The sequence below is a fragment of the Lycium ferocissimum genome, chromosome 7, assembly GCF_029784015.1.
Source record: "Lycium ferocissimum isolate CSIRO_LF1 chromosome 7, AGI_CSIRO_Lferr_CH_V1, whole genome shotgun sequence".
NCBI classification, from domain to species: Eukaryota; Viridiplantae; Streptophyta; class Magnoliopsida; order Solanales; family Solanaceae; genus Lycium; species Lycium ferocissimum.
In genome coordinates, this window is record NC_081348.1 from 27,862,630 (window position 1) to 27,884,343 (window position 21,714).

At 34.5% G+C, this 21,714-nt stretch overlaps 2 protein-coding genes across 2 annotated transcripts; both read left to right on the forward strand.

Annotated features, from left to right (window-relative positions):
- The first annotated feature begins 2,877 nt into the window (after positions 1-2,877).
- Positions 2,878-10,002, forward strand: LOC132062673 (uncharacterized). Its single transcript, XM_059455207.1, has 6 exons — positions 2,878-2,959; positions 4,938-6,379; positions 6,466-6,738; positions 8,347-8,502; positions 9,400-9,503; positions 9,651-10,002. Exons 2-5 carry the CDS (start codon positions 5,231-5,233, stop codon positions 9,499-9,501), a joined length of 1,680 nt encoding a protein of 559 aa, XP_059311190.1. The 5' UTR covers positions 2,878-2,959; positions 4,938-5,230; the 3' UTR covers positions 9,502-9,503; positions 9,651-10,002.
- A 2,754-nt stretch (positions 10,003-12,756) lies between these two features.
- LOC132064134 (leucine carboxyl methyltransferase 1 homolog) lies at positions 12,757-20,743 on the forward strand. Its single transcript, XM_059457026.1, has 13 exons — positions 12,757-12,921; positions 13,081-13,169; positions 13,253-13,389; positions 14,199-14,246; positions 14,408-14,489; positions 16,194-16,296; positions 17,212-17,332; positions 17,493-17,540; positions 17,616-17,699; positions 18,928-18,992; positions 19,484-19,535; positions 20,206-20,244; positions 20,345-20,743. The coding sequence occupies exons 1-13, from the start codon at positions 12,851-12,853 to the stop codon at positions 20,414-20,416; spliced, it is 1,011 nt and encodes a 336-aa protein (XP_059313009.1). The 5' UTR covers positions 12,757-12,850; the 3' UTR covers positions 20,417-20,743.
- Positions 20,744-21,714: the final 971 nt, after the last annotated feature.

A 21,714-nucleotide genomic window follows, 5' to 3' on the forward strand; every position in this document is an offset into this window, starting at 1 on the left:
TTTAATTTTTTTTATTTCTATTATTTTAATTTCTTTTTTCTTTTTACTTTTTAATTATTTTTATTTTTTAAAATGTATTTTTCTTTTTATATCATTTATTTTCTTTTTCTTTCTTCTTATTCTCAACCTTTACTTCTTGTGGTTTCATGTAATTGCTCGTATTTTTTTATTTTAGTCATTTAGCATAACCGTGTTATTATTCTAATATTTGAAACTACACCTCTTAATATTAGAAAGAATGAATACCGTGTTATTATTCTAATATTTGAAACTACACCTCTTAATATTGAAAAGAATGAATCATTAACAAACTTGACATATAACGAGTGACGTTATTAAAGTAGAATTTCATTGTGAATGAGGTTATAGACTTATATTTTTCCTTTCTTTTGAATTATTTACTTAAGTTACGTTGGAACTTACTTATGTAATGTTGAAAATTTGACATAAGAGTATTCTATTGAACTTTTTCTTTTGAATTTTGAATTTAGGTTATATTTCCAATTTTAAGTTATTTGCTTTCACATTACATGTTGTTTATTTTTCACTTAGTTTTGATGGATTTTTTATGTCAAACATTTGAATAATGTTATGGCATTATATTTATTAATATTATTTTTTTGTCAAACATCCAATCCATAACGTTCTCACAAAAAAAGTCTTCTTTTAAATTTATAATCAATTAAAATTAAATATTAATTTGAAAAATATATATATCAATTATTTTTTACAATATTAGTTACAAATATATGATTATTAATTAATATATTTTCAAGAAATAATGTATTATTAAATAACTAATTTAATATCATTTATAAAGGCAATATTTTTTAAATATTAATTTTAAATTTTTTATAATTAAATTTTATTTTTAAATTAAACTGTCTATGTAATTACCCTTGTGCAACCAAACAACACGCTTGTAATTACACTGTAATTACGTTATGATAAACAAACAGGTCATTGTAATTATACTACTGTATAATTACTACCCTCGTAATTACACCAATTCCAATTACCAGGTGGCTTTCCAAACAGGCCCTTAGCATTTGAAAAAGGTACAGTTGTCTCTCCATTCACAAATATTTTATAACTAACAATTTTAACACAACTCATTATCTAGTCCTATAAAGCCACTTAAAAGGAAGAATTTTAGTTCCAAATTTGTGATTTCAATTTTTTTTTTTTAATAAAAAAAACTTGACCTATAAGTTTATATTTTGTAAAAAAAATTATAATTTTAAATTTTGCAAAAAAAGACTCATGCTTGACGTGAAAAGATTGTTCCTACCATGTGGGAGGACTATATTAAAGAATAGCTAGTTATTGATATTGTTGATTTATTGGACCAGAAGATCTTTTGTAAAATTATGTGCAATTAAAAAATTTGTAATAGCATATAATCGTAAGTATTTATTTACAAATGGAACATGAAGATTTGAGATTTATTAATGTGGCGCTTTCGAATATTCGGATATCTTGCTTGTGAACTATATTTGATCACTTGGTAAGATTGTACAAGATTTCAATTTTTTTTATAGTTTTCACAAGTGGTAGCAGGCGAGGAACTTGATCGCCCCCCCCCCCCTAAAAAAAAAAAAAAAAAGGAAGTCGCGATCGAACTCTAATTCTAGAAATAAGTCGGAGCACAGTGGGGTTTTTATTTTTATTAAAAAAGTACAATTTTTGACATTTAAATTACGTGTCCAAATAAAATTTAACTTTAAATCAGCCCCTACCCAAGTCAATAATTTCAAGTCATGATTTCAAATTCATGTATGAGACACCCGTTTGGTCATAGATTTTGAAACTGAAACTTGAAGTTGTGATTTTTGGAAGTTGAAGTTGTGTTTGGGCATGCATTTTACTTGGAAAAAATTTAAAGTTTTATGAGTGGAAGTCCAAAACCCAAAAACTGATCTGGACCAGTTTTCAAAAATTTTGAAGACAGATTTTCAAAATTTGATCCAAATTCTATGGCCAAACATAGACTTAAAGATAAATCTTCAAAATCTACTGCCAAACGCTAGCTCAAGGTCACTTGAGTTCTATATTTTTGAAGCTAATTGTGAGATTTGTGTAGAACGTTTAGGAATATAAAACTAGTAACTCTAAAAGTGTGTTTGATACGGAGGAAAACATTTTCTGGAAAATGTTTTTCAATTTTGCCATGTTTGTTCGGTCAAAACTTTTGAAAAATATTTTCTCTAGAAAAATAATAAGTTTCTTAAAATTGAGGAAAATGATTTACCTAATGAAATTAGGGAAAACAAGTGACATTCCAAGTTCATTATCTCCTCGTCACCCACTCAACGCTCCCAACCCCAACCTCTTGACCATCCCAACTCCCCCCCACCCACCCCCCACACTCCCGAACACCCAATCACCCTCATAATGTTTGCTATATTAAATATAAATGCTTTTGGGGTAATTTTTTTCCTTACTTGCCAAACGTTAGAAAATAAATAAAAATCCCACTTGTTTTTTAGGAAAACATTTTTCTTCGTACCAAACACACCCTACGAGATTGATGCTTGTTCTATTGCAGATAACAACTTCTTCACACACTTGTCATGATTTTCATCTAAACGATCTAATATTTTACACGTGTGTGTATATATATGAATTTTCAATAATTGAGATTTGCATTCATTACGATAAAATTGAAAATGATTTTCTAATATAAACATTTTTTTAAAATCAAGTTATTAAAAAGGATTTAAAGCATTTGCAGTTTATGAGGTGACATTAATCAGTGTGTTTCTTGACCCATAAGACATGCCACAGCAACTTTTCCATTTCCAGCTGTTACATTTATAATTATATATACAAAAAATAAAAAAAAATAAAAAAAACCCCGTTTTTCTCTTTGTTCTTGGTCAATGTTCGTCTACGTAGCCAGTGGCCTCCTCCCGCGCATGTTAGCCTTTTGAAATCCGTTTTGCATCGTCATGTCAAGGTCCTTTGTTTTTCCCCTCTATGGAATTTGTGTTATTATTTCTATATTGAATTTGTTATTGTTTGATTAATTGCTGGTTTGCTTTTTTTCATATATTCTCATTTTCTTACTTTTGGGTGAACTAATTATTATACATTTAGTTCAGTTTGGTATGCTGGACAAGCATAAATAGTTCTGAGTTAAAAATTTAGTACTGACTTATCTCTTGTTTGGTTACTAACCAATTAGTACCGGGATAAGTTATTTCTACTAGATAGTGGAATAATAATAATAGGATTAGTTATTCCAGGATAAAATAATTAAAATGACAAATATAATCCCAAAGATAATTTGTCTTCAAAACAAACGACCCCTTAGTTCCAAAATTAGTTGAGAATCCGCTATATGATTATTGCCTAACTTCTTCCCGTTAATAATTATGTCATTTGGACGTAGTTACTAGCTTTTTCTTTGATCAAATAACCAAACTGATTTATATTCATAACTGATGAATACCTTTTTCTTTACTTCACTAAATTGACCTACTCGTCAGTGAAGTTAGCGAAGAATCATGAGGTTTCAGGTTCGAATTCTGGCAGAGACAAAACCAAGTAATGATTTATTTCCATCTGTTTAAGCTTTGATGAACTAGAGTTACTCACTACCTGTAGCTGGCGAGAGGTTGTAGGTACCTAGTGGAATTTAGTACAGATGCACGCAAGTTGGTCCGGATATCAACTTTTTTTAAAAAAAAAAAGGCAACCCGGTGCACTAAGCTCCTGCTATGCGCGGAGTCTGGGAAGAGCCGGACCACAAGGGTCTATTGTATGCAGTTTATGCTACATTTCTGCCAGAGGGTCATTTTCACAAACTTGAACCCGTGACATCACGATCACATGTGTGCTTTACTGGGGTTCTACGCCAACGATACCACTGTTATTAAAATAAAAATAAGAAGTGAGGTACATTTAGGAGGAAATTTTTTTCTAGATTCGTGAGGGCTTTGGGTTTTAATTGGAAGAACCTCCCATTCTTTATTCTAAAATTTGTGTTTGAGATACTTTTATCTTACTGAACAATAGTAAGTACCCAAGATGAAGAAGGGAAAGAATAGGAGTGGATGTAGTGTTTAGTTACGGGTTAGCAAACCGAGTGGTTTTAGCTCATATTCTAATTCAGTGTTGTTGAAACTTGAAAGTTCGCTCAAAGTGCGCTTAAGCCTCGAAGCTTGGTGAAGTCTAGGTTGTGTCGCTTCGACTAGCTTAATCGACGCTTTAGTGTAGGCGATAAGGTGCTAGGACGTGTGTATCTCCACCGATGGATTCTGTCTTTGGGCATAACAAAACACACACACACACACATATAGCTTAATTATAGTCTTCCATTCTCTTGTCCAAAATAATTGTTGTACATGTTAATAGTCATATATCCTTGCATTACATTTCTATTTTCTAATATATCCTTGTTGGCGCCTTTTTCCACTAAACCCTCGCTTTAGTTGTGCCATGTGCTTAAAGCTCCAACTGACCTGGGCATTCTTTTGAGCTTTTTGCTTTTGACTACTTTGGACCCTATATATGATGTGTGGTAAAAAATCTTTTGTATAAATACTAATCATAGATTTCGAACCCAGTATATTAAATGTGTTGTAGTAGAATCCATAACTCAAACCTATGAAGTTCAAATCCTGGATTTACTTCTAGAAAAGAAGACATGAATTATTGTGCATATGAATGACAAAATGAGTAGCACGGTAATCAATGTGTGGTTGACAAGTTGTCATGATCAGTTACAAAAGGAAGAAGAAAAACAAGTGGAGTGTAACATGTTGTTCTTGAATTATTATTTATTCCATTCATGATTTCCGAATGGATGTTGTTTATGCATGTTGGTACTTTGGATAGCACTTTATTTTTCTTTTGAATGCATTGGAGGTTTCTTGTCTCAGAGTGCATTAATTTTTTGTAATTCAAAATTGTACTTTGGACTGTTAATGCAGATTCTTTACAATCGGTTATATCAAAAGAATCGCTCAATCAGTTGAAAAGAGCCATCTAAGGGACTATGCAAAAGAAAAACATGGATTGCTTTTTAGGATTGGGATATGTTCTTCTCGATACAGATATTACGGCCAATACACATCTTCCGCTAGAGGATGTGCTTCATTTAGCGGGTACAAATCACAAAACGGTCTCTACAACAAGATGCCATCAGCTACTTGGTCACGTAATTTTAAATCAAATCTGCTGACTTTTTTGTACAAGGGAAGATATTTTACTTCTCCTAGAGGATATGCTTATTAGCTACAGAATACAAGATGGTCTGTGTAACAATTTTCACAGGATACTCTCGGCCAGAGCACATCATGCCCGACTCGCTTGGAGGAGGTTCTTGCTGAGTTCTTCTTTGTACAAAAGAAGAACTTTTCTTCCGCTAAGTAGAATCGCCCAAGCAGTTAATTTGGCTTTGTGCCGCTCTTTTGCCGATGTTCCCGGTATATTTGCCTTAACATGTCAAAAGAACCCTGCATTGGCAAAAGCCTTGCCGGGTATGGACCTCTCCTTCCTTAGGAATAATGCATCTTTTTTGCGTGCACAATATGGATTTACTGGACTAATCTTAACGGTATTCGAATGCGCTAAACTTTTGGTAAGAGCTTTTCATTTGGTGATCCTGTTTTCTCCGTGCATCGCAATGGCTCGATTTGCGGATGTTCTGGGACCTCAGTTCAGGAAAATCTGGATTCGGGTTGTTCTCTGGACGCTTGAAAGCGCGGGTCCAGTGTTTATAAAATGGGGCCAATGGGCGGCTTCACGGCCAGATTCGTTCGCACGAGACTTGCGTGCTGAGCTGTCAAAGCTTCAATCGAGAGCTCCCCAACATAACTCTGCCCATTCGATAAAAGCCATTGAAGAAGCTTTCGGAAGCATGCTCACGGAGATGTTCGACGGGTTCAACGAGAGCCCCGTTGGGTCCGGAAGTATAGCTCAAGTGCACACTGCTTTCTTGAAGCATAGACACCCAGATGGTCGAAAGATCAAGCCCATCAAAGTGGCGTTGAAGGTTAGACACCCAGAAGTTGTCGAATCGATTGAAAGAGATTATAAGATTATCAATATAATTGCAAAAATATCCCGGTTCGTACCGTCACTTGAGTGGCTTAGGTTGGACGAAAGCTTCGAGCAATTTTCTGTCTTTATGATGTCGCAAGTTGACCTTAGGAGAGAAGCGGACAATCTGAGTCGTTTTAATTATATTTTTCGGAGATGGAAACACGCCTCTTTCCCTAAGCATGTTAATGTACATCCCGACGTGCTGGTGGAAACTTTTGAGGAAGGGAAAGGTCTCGCGGACTATGTCGATGGACTCGAGGGTCATGATGAACGACTTAAGAGTGCTCTTGCTCATACCTTGGGCAAAGCACATCTCAAGATGCTTGTGGTAAGCTCTTCATATGTTTTTTTTAGAATTAAACTTTGTTCTTATTGCGATTACATTCTTTTAAAAAGTAGACTTCGTTCTTTCAGGTTGACAACTTCTTCCATGCGGATCTGCATCCAGGAAATATTCTTGTGCGTGTAGTGCAGCAAAAATCCTCTTTGAAACATATATTCAAGTCAAAAAAGCCCCGCGTGGTTTTCCTCGATGTAGGCATGGCTGCTGAACTTTCTCAGTACGAAAATAGAAATTTGGTTGAATTCCTTAATGCAGTTGCTCGCCGAGATGGTAGCACTGCAGCTAAGTGCACTTTAAATTTTTCAAAGAAGCAGAACTGCCCTAATCCAGATGCCTTCATTAAGGTGAATTATTTTATCCATTCAGAATTTCTTTACTTTCTAGGCAACGGATATGGTTGTTTCTATTTACCAGTGACTTTGTTTCTTTGGACTGGTTTAAGCAGTACTTTGACTAGTGACCTATCACTAAACTCTTCATTTGCAACCTCCCATTGGCATCCAATGCTCTCTTAGCATGGTGTTTGGTGGGAACCCCTAGCCGTGCTCGTATCGACTATCTCTTTTGTGCTTAAGATTTCTGTTGTTGAGCATGAAGTGCAACCATGGCTTAATGATGTTGGCAGTATGTTGCATTTACTAGCTTCTCTGTTTAGTATTTTCACAATCCCAGGTCAGTCCTTAATATGTCAATATGAGTTCCAGATTCCTTTGTCAGTTCATTCCATGCTTGGTTTCTGATGTCATTTAGGTTGTTTTAGATTTTAAAAGATTGGAGCTTCTTATGGAGCTGATTTCTAGATTAAATGCAAATATTCAGTTTTAATTTCTATTTCAAACCAGTGAATTTTTATATCAGTCAGATTCAGTGATTATTTCCTTATATTAAATATATGCATTCCTAATATTTAGAACTAACATATACATTCATAATGTCTTTCTTATTAATAAATCCTGTTTCCAGCTATATTCATCATGTAATGGTACCCTCTTCAAGGGAGGGGAAGAGGGGGGGGGGGGGGGGGGGGCACTAAGGTGCATTCTTGAGCGCTTTGGTGCTTGCACCAAAATGTCACCAAATTGAAGTGACGAAGCGTCCAACCACACCACACCTAGCTGCAGGTTTATCTGTGCTTTTAACTAATATCTTGGTTCCAAATAGAGATCAAGATATACTTTAATATCTTTTGTCAAAAACTCTTTGCATCTCAGTACCAGAGAATATCTGAATGTTTTGGGAAAAAATCAGGCTTTTCATTGTCTACTTTCGCCCAAACAGATACTTATGGAACCACCTGAAATGAGTAAAAGTTTTCTTTCCAACGTATTTGCGAGACTCCTTTCTTCATACAAATGTTCATAGCCAAAAGAGACCTTCCTTTGCTTCTATAACGGAATCAGCCAATGTTCCCATATGCAAGGTTCATTCCTTGAAGAGGTCGAATAGTTCATTTTCATTCATTTTATTGTTGCCTTATGTGCTATGTCTACCTGCGGGTAAATTCTATCCAGTACTGGAATTGGTAAGGATATATCTGGCCTTCGAGAAGGATTTTATTGTGAGGGGACTCCTCGTCTTTGGAAGTTTAATGGTTTGGGGGACAGTGAATCCCTGGATTTTCTGGCTTCCATTTCCCGTCAATCAACACTCTCTTAGTTCAGAAGCATAGTTTAGTGTTTTTAGTTCTCATACTTCTAGATATATGCGACTGAACTCTTTTTTTCTATTTTAAATTGTTGATGGAGCTAGAATCAGAGTATAGTCTAAGTATGCCAGCATATTGTTTATTTACTGTATATATATAGTGGCCTTTTTATAACGACTGCTGTTACATCCGTATGGCTCATATATCTTAAAACATAATACTATATCTTAAAACATTTGTATTATGAATATCTCTCCTTGATTCCTCTTTGTTCCTGAATATAAATTTTTATGACATTGCTAAACAGGAAGTAAAAGAGTCTTTTGATTTTTGGGGGACTCCAGAAGGTGATTCAGTCCCTCCTGCGGACTGCGTGATGCAGCTACTTGAACAAGTTAGGCGTCACAAAGTGAACATTGACAGCAGTGTGTGCACCGCCATTTTGACAACTTTAAGTCTCGAGGTAGTTTCTTCCTTCATTAGTCGACCTGTTCTAGATTGTAAGTAATTTTTTTATTTTGGTTCCCACCCGGTGGCACCCGCACTGGGCCCGACTAATCCAGATTCGCCCCGCGTAAGCCTATTTAAGGGGGAAGCGATCCCTGCCAGGTTTTTTTGTTTTTGCATTCCCACAGCTCAAACCCGTTATAAGTAATTGATTGGACGTAAAGTTTCTGCTTGTCTATAGATAGTTCATCATGAACCGGTAAGTATTAAAGCTACATTGTCTTACACTACCAATAATGTGTTGACAACAGATACGGCTGACATTGCTCGTAGCCTCTGTCACCTCTACCTGTGGACGACAAAGGAATGAATCTAAACAGTCAAACCTCTCTATTTCGAACCTTTTTCTGCCTGATATAGCAATTGTTTGTTGTACACAGAATTTCCCAAAAAAGGCATCTTTTGCTGTTCTTATGTTATAAAGATAAAAAAAGTTTAGAACTTAAAAATAACTAATACAATACTAATAAATTCTTAACTAGTATCGTACAAAGACTTAAACTCCAAGGCACATGTCATGATACCACTTGGAAATTAAATTGTTTCACATTTGTACTTTAGATATGCTTTTAATACATTGCTGTTTGGTATTTATAATTTAATAGATAAATAGGTATTTAAGTAGGACTATTATATAGTTATTTTTACAAACTGTGTAGCGTTACAACGATGGTTGTTACTGTTATAAGGTAAAAAACTGTTCTAAAGGTAAAATATAACATAATTGGTTCTAAAGAAAACTCGCCCTATCATAGTGAAATGCTCTTAACGGAGTGTGGTTTTGTTAGATAGAGATCTGACGGTACATCTTTTGTTTCCATACTTTTGAGTAATCCTGTTCTTTTTGTTGTAGGGTTTGCTACGGGAAGTTGATCCTAAATATGATATGATGCATACTCTCAAAACGTTGCTTATGAAACAGGATCTTTCCGACACAATTGTAAAGTTGTTATAGAGGTAATATATGACATAAAAAATATTTCTAAAGAAAACTCGCCCTATCATAATGAAATGCTCTCATAGGGTGTGGTTTTGTTATAGAGAGGTCTGACAGTGAATCTTTTGTTTCCATTCTTTTGACTAATCCTGTTCATTTTGTTGTAGGGTTTGCTATGGGAACTTGATCATAAATATGATATGATGCATACTCTCAAAATGTTGCTTTTGAAAGCTAACTGGGCAGAGGATCTTTCCTACACAATTGAAAAGACGTTTTAGAAATAAAATACAACATAAGAAATCGGTTCTAAAGAAAAAAGCCTATCATAGTAAAATGCTTTTATAGAGTGTGCTTGTTATAGAGAGGCTTGACGATAAATCTTTCGAGGCTCAGCAGAGAAGTCACTTAATTTTTTGTTATGTTTGCTGAACTTATATATGTGAAGGTTCTCATCTCACTTGTTGGCAGCCATACACGGTGCATGGACAGAAACCTCCATTACATTGGCCATAAGGAAATAAGCAACTTGTGGATATTTTAGCAAGATACGAGAAATAGTATTGTTTGAAATATGACTTTTAAATTATTTTCATAGTACAACTTAACAATTCTTTATTTCTTGATCATATTCTTTACTCTCTCACATCTGATAGGTTCTCCATCAGATAGACGTTCCGCTAGCAACCAATATCCGAAAGACAAATAGATAGAGAAACTCGAAACACAATGAAATAGAGGGAGAAGAGATTAAAAATCAAGCTAAAAACGTCACTAATAACAACAGTAACAATTAGAGGGGGAGAAACAATTAGAAAAAAAGGCATTGATAAACTAACAATCAAATACTATTAAATGAAAGTAAATCCATGGGGAAAGAGACTTGAACCTATAATGAAATGCACGCTAATGATGAATCCAAGAGGATCTAATTAAAGAGATAGAAGAGTCAATAAAACTATCCAATATCGGATGGAAAATAATTCTGCCAGAGGTAATAATTTTTTCTTAAAAATTGACCATGTTTGCTTACGGTAGTGCATGATGCAGGAGTAAAGGAATCCATCATTTTCAAATTGGAGAAGAGATTAGAAAGTCGGAAAATGAACCCCCACCAATAAAGTGGAAGTTTAGGTTGGCGTTGAGTTCGAAAATTATTTTCCTTTGAATTTATAGGGAATTTATTTACCTCATTTTCTTTTATTTGAGGAAGACAGTATTCATAGGTAAATATTTAAAAAAAGAATTTAGTGCAACCAAACAAGGAAAAATAGAAAAACATTTTCTGTCATACCAAGGGAAATAGAAAAATATTTTCGTAGTCAATTATTTTTTCTTCTACTTTATTTAATATCCAGTATCCAATGTTGATTGGTCCCACTAATTCAAATTTGTAAGTAGATCGACAAATGGGTTCTTATTAGTAGTACCAGATGTTGATGATGCCCGTGCGAAGTCTAATATGAGCTAACGACAAACATAATATTAGTATGACAACATTCTCGTTCGAAGAAGTATGTATAGAAAATTATTTGGTTTCATTTCATCTCAAAGTTTTTGTTCCGTTGAAATCTTTACACTCTACTGGTCCTAACCAAAACTTTAGTATAATTTAATAAAGTAACATAACTTATTATTTTTTAATTATGAGAACATTATTTCTTAAGTTATAAAGCACTAAAAATCTAACATTCTATTTGCTTTTTACTATCGCTTAATGCTATAAATTTATTAGGTTTGCAAAGATATACATTTGCTTCTTAGATTGAATTGTATTTTATACAATAACCGTGAGTCATTATACATTATTCTCCTGAAGATCAATCATTTCTTATTTACCATTCACAAATAAAAATTAGAAAGTTCAATTGTATAATTCAAATGCGTAATTTATCTCGACAGGATAACGGAAAAGTTGTTAGCATGATATAATATTTGCTTCGTTCTTCTTTCATAATTACAATGATATATTGTTAATAAGTACTTTTATCATGTATGTAGTGAAAATATTATCGTGTAGTCTCACATCATAAATGTATTTTCTTTAAAATTTAATTTAAACTCTACTAAAGTTTATGTTATATAGTTACACATCAAATTAATTTTTTGACTCATATATTTTTCCTTTATTTCAAAATTTGTTCTTATTAATGTTAATTGGTTATATAATTTCTCAAATTGCAATTATTTTATTCATTATTTTGTCAACTTTTTAAATAAAAATTCACTTGAATCTTTTTACTTGTATTACTAATGAGTTGTATGTTCAAAACACGATTAATATAACACTGTAGTTTGTGCTCCGTATCCAAAACTTTATTATATTAATGTTCGGTACGAATACAAAGTTTGCAAAATTTATTAATACTTTTTAAAAGAGAAGACTTATTTAAAAGGAAACTATTTTCCCCTCTTTGAGACAAAACAATAGCAATATTTAAGCATCAGTTGATAACTTGAATTTTAATTCAATTAATTTAAAGTTGTAAAATATTCTATTGTTAATGTATGTAGATTGGACCTAAACAATACTTATTATTTTTTTTAATCAAATTTTGATTTGGATAATTCTAAAATTAAATCAAATTTACATTAGTTCAAATTATTAAATTAATTTTACGTATGTTTAAAACGAAGCAAAAAGTAGAAATTTGATTTTCTATTTAAACGAAGAACTACTATTTTTTAATTTTTGATGAATACTCTTGGTTTACTCTAATTTCAAGTACTCTATCCAGCTCATTTTACTTGTCGTGTTGTCTTTTGCACTTTTTTTAAGGAAACGTCAATTAGAATTATAATTTAACTAATTTACCTTATTTATTATTTGATCTCCATTTAATATTATTTTTCCTTTTATGGCATTAATATCTTTTCACATTTATTGGAGTAAAAATAAAAATGAAAAAGTAATTAAATTCTATCTTATTTTAAAATATAAGTATTTTAAGTATATTTATTTTAGTAAACATAACAAATAATGACACGGGTTGATGCGCATGTGGCAATGAATTCACCATTATTGACTTAATGGGGATACTTTAGAAATTACATAGATATTGCTTGATTTTTTAATATGGAGTCCACGTTTTTTTTTTTTTACATGAGAAGGAGGTGGACGACGATACCACCTCCAAACTCATGTTTCTATAATAGTTAAAATTAAAAATTCCTACCCATCTCTAGTTAACAATTTAAGATTAAAATTAAAAACAATTAATAAGTGCTATTGTGAACATTGAAACAGAAAAGGTGAGGACCACATTGTCATAACATAATCTGTAGTGAAGTGAAAAAGTAATAAGGAGTAAGTGCAAGGAGCTAGGCAGCCTCCGCCCAAATTGTCAAAGCTCGGGGCAAATTAAGGATGGCGAAACCACTTGGCAGCAACAGAGCTGCCGTTCAGGCCACAAACGACGACGCTTCCGCTAGCAAACTGTATGTAGAGATATAATACTCCCTCTGTCCCTGATAACTTTTTATCTTGATCGTCAATTTCTGAAAAAAGATTTTCTTGTTTGACTCTTGAAATCCAAAATAAATTGGGCAGACGGAGTATATAATTTACGTCCAATTAATAGAGTATTTATTTTGAAGGTCATGCGTGAAAAAAGGATACATGAAAGATGATTATGTTCAACTCTTTGTTAAAAAGGAGCTGAGGCGAGCTCCCATTATTAATCGTGGTATGCCATCCCTTTTTTTGCTTCTTCTTAATGTGATGTGCTTAGTGTTTACTGGGGTTGATATGCAATTTAATAATTGTTAGGTTATTTTGCCCGCTGGGCTGCTCTTCGCAAGATGCTCTATCAATTTCTCGATTGTGAGGATGGAAATGAAGGCCATACGAAGAAGCAGATACTCTCACTTGGAGCTGGCTTCGACACTATGTTTTTTCAGTTGCACGTAAGCCACTTTTCTTGTGGCCTGTTTTAATATTGAAAATTTTATATGAGGGATGGCTAATTGTATTTTAGTCACAAAAAAGGATTTTGTTTCATTGCCCGACCCCGACTAGTTTGGGAGTTGGTCCTAAGGCAAGCTGACAGTGTCTATTCATATGTATCAATATCAATATTCCTCCCTCTCTAAGGGACCCTTAAGGAAAACAAGGCAATAGCTTCGGTTAAAGCAAATCCCAAAATAGCATAACCAAATAATTGCTCTGAGCTGGCACGGCCGAACTGAATAATCTAGATACAAGGGTCGCGTTCTCCCTATTCTTTGAGAGGTTGCTTGCGACGGTAGCATTAGCTAGGCAATCAAGGCAGGTCGAGCAGAGTAGGCCCGTTTCTCATATGAATCTTTTGTCTCCAGCTATTGGGGATCCCATTTCCGTACCAACGCAAGATATGCTTATTGGATGCTATGTATTAACGAGCGGAAATCATCAAGGTATTTGTGTAAATAGATATAATCCATGTAATCGCAGAAAATATCAAAAATGAAGTTGTCAAGAGAAAATGGAGGTTAAGAGCAATCATTACCGATGCCTCAAACGGGTTACTGTACATAGAAATCTGAGTGTCTGGTTTGAGTTATCTGCCAGATCTGTTGAACTTGGTTGACACGTGGAGTATTGCTTTATGTTAATTTATCTGATAATGCTCCTGCTGCTTAATGTAGTTCTCCGATACAAATTAATACACTCCGATGGTTACTATAATTTCCTTCCTTTGGAAAGAAGAAGTAATAGCTAAATTTGTTTTTGGTAGGATGAAGGAAAAGCCCCTTATCTTTTCGTGGAACTGGATTTCGCTGAGGTGAGATTTTCAAATTCTAAGTCCCCTGACTTTGTTTAAAGTTTGGCATTTTGCTATAATAAATGAGATATGTTTTATTTCTATGTGGCTGCGATATTCTTTGCTTTTTGGCAAATTCTTGGCTCAAATAAAGCGCTCAGCTCTCGATATTTGTCTTTTAGGTAACAAGTAAGAAGGCAGCTCTTATTGAAACATATAGTCAGTTGAGGGATAAAGTTGGCGAAACAGCATCAATCTCCTCAGGTAATAAACTCTTTCAGCGCTTGCAAAGTTGTGAATGTTTTTCTCTTGTGGATTGCCAAATTGGTGATCCCGCTCTTTCGTTTACCTGGGCAAACATTTGATTGCATTTCCCTAGCAAGGTACCATGTTTTTGACTGTGAGATGGATAGGTCTAGCATTTAATAGATGTCAGTTAACTACCACAATGTTCTTAAATACAATTAGTCAACTATAATCTATTCTATTTTTAATCTATGTAAGTTGAATCTGTATGAATAAAGGAAAGTGGCCCGTAAAGCGTCGCCTGTGACCTAAGGGTGTGCTTTTTGCCTTGGATGACTCTTTGACGTTAGATAAATTACTTGAACAGTCTTTTGACACTGACATGATGTTCAGCAATGAAGTTTTGACTTATCACAGGAAAATCCTGCAGTTATGAATAAAGCTAGATTTCATTTTAAAATCACTGGGAGGACATGCGAAACACTACTGGTAGTTTCTGTTCAATGCTATATTGCGTGGATCCTTCAATTTCGTTGACGTACCTGTGTCAAATGAGTGTAATAAGGGTATGGACTTTGTGTAGATTCTTCAAAATACACTAAAAATTAGCAAAAAACTTGACTTACCCGTATGTTTGATGTCTTGAGGCTGGTAAGATGGGAAGAAACCATTCATGAATAATGACAGCTGATGAAAAATATGTTCATGATAAGGCACCTCAAGTCCATAACCAGGGTGATCCCTACAAGATCCATATATAGATCAACAAAAAGATAGTTTGATTTTTTCGGTTTCTTCAATTATTAAAATTTGATGCCCATGAACAACAAATCTGCAATGCAGAAGGAAACTAAAACAGAAAGAAAAAAAAAATGCTAAAAAAAAGGAGGGGCAGAAAGAGAAAAGGAGGTGTAAAATGGATGTGTGATATCTGGTTCCTGTATAAAGAGAAACGTACATGCCAAAATTTTCAAAATGTTGTAAGTTCTCTAAATGTTATGTTGGTCTATTTTTGCGGGTTGCAGTGCAACTTGTCTGTTTGTGGAGGTCCTTTGTTCTGGGAAATGCATCTAATGACGGTGGAAAGTGACAGTAGATATTACTCAGGATAACCAAAAGGAAAATCTAACATCCAACTGAGATTTGGATCCACAGAATGTAGTGAATCATCTAGGAGTTCCAACTAATATAATGGTCATTTTGTTGTACTTGATCACATCCTTCGTCAAAAACTAAAATATGTTTGGTAGTTTTCAGACTTTAAACACTTTACAATCTTATGGACATTAATCTGCAATGACTGGCAAGAGTGGTTGCAAAGAAGCTAGGTTGTCATGTCACACAGAAACTCTTAGATTCTAGAATCTAACTATAAACTTTTAACGAACTATTTGTGAAGGAAGTTTTATTTCCAGTTAACTAATAGATAGATATTTTTACCTCTAAAACAAACAGTAGATATACTTGCTTTGTCCATGTTGAATCTAATTCTTCGATGGAATCTGTTTCTTAAAGTTTAATGCTTATTTATTGCAACTTCTTGGACATTATTCTCTGCAAAAGCTAGAATGAACTAATATCTAGCTGATGTAGATTCTCTGCTTTTTGGCATACCTCTTGTGTACAGGAGTATTCCTTACCATTGTCAATAATATTATTTAGCATTATCAAAAAGGAAAACTAATATCTAGCACAACTAGCTAATCTTATGCTTTCATGCAGAAAAGGGGGAAGTCCATAGTGATCATTACAAATTGCTGCCTGTAGATTTGCGCAACATAGACAATTTAAATGATATTATAGCCCAAGCAAATTTAGACCCCAGGTATGTCATTGCTTCCCTGCTATTTTTCCTTAAACAGTTTTGTCTTTAATCTCCAGAAACACAGCACAAGTGATCGTGGATGATGCGATTATCACTCTTTTTGTATTTAGCTTTTCATATGCATACTAGATCGTTCTGCCTTTTCACAAGTTACTTGCACTTCCATTCCTGATTTTGTCATTGTTCTCAGCTGATGTGAAACCTTTGTTTGATGTCTATGTTCTCTTCAAATTTCCCTTTTAAGTAAATATTATTGGCTAGTATATACCTAATGTCATTTCAGGAACAAGACATGATCTTTTAAAATTCAGTATGAGCTGATGATGGACTAGGAAGTGATTTTTTGTATTTATGGGTAAATTTTTTCCAGAGTATGTAATACGGGATTGATACCAATGATGTAGAAGGCGAAAATGGGAAGACTCAGTAAGGTCGTAACAACACCCCCCAAACAAAAAAAAAAACACACACACCAAAAAAAAAAAAAAAAAAAAAAAAGATTGAGGTTCTTAATAGCTGACAGGTGTGGTGTTCAAAGACTCATGTCCGGTAGCATGTAAAGACTTGTAACTTGAAAACTGTGATGTGCTATTAAACTAAGAAGTTTACACACTATTCAGCCAGTTGTGGTTGCTTATAGTTAAAATCTAGGGACTACACTAGGAATGCAGTAGTTAATAGTCATGTATTGGACAATTGAAAGGGTATCAGACTAAATGGCTGTTAGGTGCTTTCGCAGTCTAGACTACTGCTAATTGTATTCTTTTGATTGTCTTCCTTTATTTCTCCTCTTTTCAAATTTAGAACTATCTTGTTCTCTTTTCTCCTTCCCATGTTTTGAAAATATTGATCATTTATACATGTCCAAGTTCATACCTGATTAGGGTTAACTGCACATTCTGATGTTATCATCAGTTTGCCAACATTTATAATTGCAGAATGCGTTCTTATATATTTGGATCCTGATTCAAGCCGTGCTATTGTTGGATGGGCTGCAAGAACCTTTTCCACGGCAATATTTTTCTTGTATGAGCAGGTTGTGGAAACTATTAAGTTAAATCTTGTATTCGTTCATAGGCCTGATCCCTCCCTTAGTCCTTTCGACTTGAGTTCTACTGCTCTACTGTCCTAAGGTACTGTGGATGCCTTGCTGATTTATTGTAATGACTTTCTTCTACTGTGTGGCTTATTGACAGATCCATCCGGATGATGCTTTTGGCCAGCAAATGATTCGGAATTTGGAGGTATTCTTTGCTGATTATCTTTTTTCTTTGATGTGTCCGTGGAACAGAGTTATAATACCTCTTTTCCTTTTTCAGAGCCGAGGCTGTGGACTATTAGGAATTTATGCTACACCCACTTTACAAGAGAAAGAAAATCTATTTGTTGATCAAGGATGGCAGGTATCTCCAATTTTCAAAACTGCTTCTTAGACCTTTGATGTTAAATCACCATACCTCTCTCTCTCACACACACACACATATGTATACCTGTTCCTTCCGTTCCAGGTGTAGGGTGCATATTTTAGTTTTTATACAGACCTGCAGTATTTCCAACCATTTGTCTTGTGACCCCATCTTCTGCAATCAGGGATGGTAGAAGATTTACTTTTCAGCTGAGACTGGCCTTTCTTGTTGAAGGTCTTAAAGCTTAGAAGAGAATTAATGACTAGCTTCCTTGTAAAGTAGGACCCGGAAGAGAATAAAAGTGTGTAGCCCTGGTAAGTTATTTGGAAGACCGAGGATCCAAGCAAAGTTACTTGCTTTGGTTGGATTGTGATGCATGAAGCATGTTTGGCACAGGAAAATGTGCAAAGAAAGGGTTTTAACTTTTTTTTTTTTTTTTTTTGATAAGGCTTGAAAGGGTTTTAACCTATGCAGCTGGTGCTGCTTTTGTAAAGAAAATGGGAAGACAGTTAATCATTTACTATTGTGTTGCAATTTCATTTGGAAAATATGGTGTATGTTCTTGGACTTACATGGGATTCATTGGTGATGCCTGTCAACATCAAGCAAACTTTGTGCAGCTGGCAAGGGCAACCTTTAAGAAAAAAAGCAGAAAAAGATTTAGTTGTGCATTCCTTTTTGTATTATGTGGACAGTATGGCTGGAAAGAAATTGAAGGTGCTTTTATGGAAGGGAGGAAAATGTCAGTTCTGGTAAAAATAGATGTATTTAGAACCTAAAAATGTGGTGTAGTGCTTCTTTTGATTTTGAAGTTGATGTGATGCTTGATTTCCTAGAATCCCTTCAGGTTTGAGGGATCTGCATCCAGTTTGATACTTTTTGTAAGGCTGCAGTACCATCTTGGTACTGGCTGACAGTTTTCTAAAGTAAAATTCACCTTGTACTAATCAAAAGAAAAAAGTAGGAATACCATCCAATAGGATAGATAAGGCTAATGAGTGATCTCATTATCCATTTAGTATTAAGCTATAGCAGGTTAGATAAAAAGTGCATGCATTAGTTGCCTCTGAACTTCATTAGTTGTAGGCTCAAGCATTTTAACTTCCTATTTGCAATCACTGATAATTTGAACGATTACAGGTGCTGAAGCTCTAGCTAATTAATTGTTTATAGGACAAAGCACACACGCAATTACAACTAATGGTTTGTTATTGATTGGTTGCAGAAAGCAGTTGCTTGGGACATGCTACGGGTTTATAGTGATTTTATTGAAGCTCAAGAAAGACGCAGGTTAGTATGAGCTTTCATTGCTCTGATGCATTGATATATAAACAAGGGAATGATATGATTCATCTGAAGATAATGATAAGCATCCCACTAGGCTGACCCGATGCTAATATTTTGGTCTCATATATGATTTTCAGTTGTTTCTTTGTATCTTTAGAACAAACAAAATATGCTTTTATTTCCCTATGAAACACAATAGAAGCTTTATCTATTAGAAACTTTCTATTGTATAAAAGGTACCATGGTTTTCATGAAATATATTCATACCTTTTTTAGATTTTAATATATCCTTTTCCCAGCATAAAGGTTGATTCCTAATTTTTCTGTGTGCACCTTTTCACTGTATCTACTTTGCACTTGGAGAAACGTAAAACTGTTGCAGCCCCCCACCCACCCCCCCCCCCCCCCAAAAAAACCAACACACACACACACGTACGTACACCAAAAAAGAACCAGGGCAGTCCTCAAATACTTGTATGTGAACCTCTGGACAGGATTGAAAGATTGGAAATATTTGACGAATTTGAAGAGTGGTATATGATGCAGGTAAGTTTCTATCACTCTTCTGATTTTGACTGCAAAATATATTCAGTTTGTGTGGAATGGCGTGACCTTATCTGTACCATCATGAAAGTTGAGCACTTTTTTCCAGATTCGCTGATTGGATTGTCTATTTTTTTGTAACGCAAACCATCTATAACTGCTAGATATTGTACCTATAAGACGCCATGATATAACTTGGAAATTGGAAAAGGATGAGAAGAAAATGCATCCGACCCTACATATTGAAGGTTTCGTAACTTTATTAAGATGATGAGTAGCTAAAGGTTAAGAGCCGAACCTTCTAAAAAAAAGGTATAAGAGTCGAAGAAGAGAAGTTTATTTAGAGTATCTTTCTCAAGTATTAATGTGTGAATTGTGATGCACAATCACGAAGTACCCAAGGTTTCATTTGTGGTCCAATTTGCTAGTCCCCTTTATGCTCAAAGGAGAAGTTCATGCAGTCATTCAGTATTTTCTTCTTGCAACTGTGTCTATTAATGAAAGGCTGGATTCTTTTTTTTTTTTTTTTTTTTTAATCCAATTTGCTGGTCCTCCTTTTTTCAGATTATGCTGGGGCAAAATGCTTACTTTAGTTCTCTGCTTTATTTATCTTGTATAATGCTCCTCTTCATCATTAATTCATTAGTTTTTATTTCTGAAAACTCAATTCCAGGAGCACTATTGTGTTACATATGCAATTAACGATGCTATGGTAAGCTTATATCTCTGCTACATTAAACTATGTAATTAGTTTTGGATTTCCAGGAGTATTCCATTAATTGTGTCTACTTTTAATTTGATCTATACTTCAGGGTCTGTTCAAGGAATTTGGTTTCCCTAATAGACAGCCTACGACAGACGCCTCGATTGCAACATCCACATGAAAAGAGGACCTCATCTAGACAATCATTTATTTTCAACCTCTGATGCTAATCAGAATATGAATGGAAGCTGGTTACTAGTTGTCAACTTGTCCGGACCTAGAGGTTTCAGGTACTGAAAGGGTCTCTACCAGTACTGGGTCCTAGTTAGATGTTTTAGGGATGATCATTAGTGTGAATGCATCTATACATATACTTGTTTGACATGAGGGGGAAGATCCTTTCCAGATATTTTTTTATTTTTCTTTTTATTTTACATAATTTTGGCCTGAACTGAGTTTGAATGGAGCGACATGGGCCGTGAGAGTTTATATAGTCGATCCCAACTTGTTTCGGGTTGAGGTGCAGTTGGTGTTGGGTGTATGAAGGGTAGATCCTCTTTTTGCTAGCTGTCTGTTTGGCAAAGAAAAACGTGGTAGGGCCCTTTGAGAACGGAATTGTGTTGTTTTGGCCCTTGTTGGGCATGGTTGTCTCCTTTTTTTCTGTTAGATACTCTTTTCTCTTTCTTTACTTATCTACTTGCATCAACCTTTTGTTTTTTTGAATTTAATTTGATTATTTTACCACCGAATTGGTAGATGCGAAAACTCAATGCTTCATCATGACAAGTTTTGTACCTCAAAATAATATTCATAGCTATGGAAGATAAAGGTTTTTCTTTTTTGTGTTACTGCAATTTGAGGTTACCATACACGTGCGGATTGAATTTGCAAACTCTATTCATGCATCTTGTATATCTAGCATATGGCAAATCATTATTTGCTCTAATTAAATTCTTGACATTGGAGTTACAGTCTAGTGATTACTACAAGTTTTCTCTATTCCTCTCACCTATGCTAGAGAAATATTTAGGAAATAGAAAAGACCCGTACTGGATGGAATTCCTTCGGAGGATTTTCTTTGTACCGGTGAGGTACTGGACGTTGTAAAATTAAGCATTCAATATTTATACCAATTCAATGAATATGTTACCACATTACATATGTCTTTATATATACTGCCATCACTTAACTACACTTAGTTAATTCATATCTTTACCTTTTATAGTTAATCATAGTAAATCGATGTAACTTGGCGTAAATATCGAGAATAAGTTTTTCAATAGTCATGACCATAGAGTGCATTGAAATAAAAGATGAAGGGAGGGGGCAGGGCCCAAAGCAAGAAAAAGTGGTTGCACCTAGTGGAGGTTGGAATAATGTAATCCTGACAAATAAATTTAAGTGAAGGGGGGGGGGGGGAAGGGTCCCCCTTTGTGTTCACCTTTTTAGGAGGGAGGAATAGCGTATTATGGTTCTATC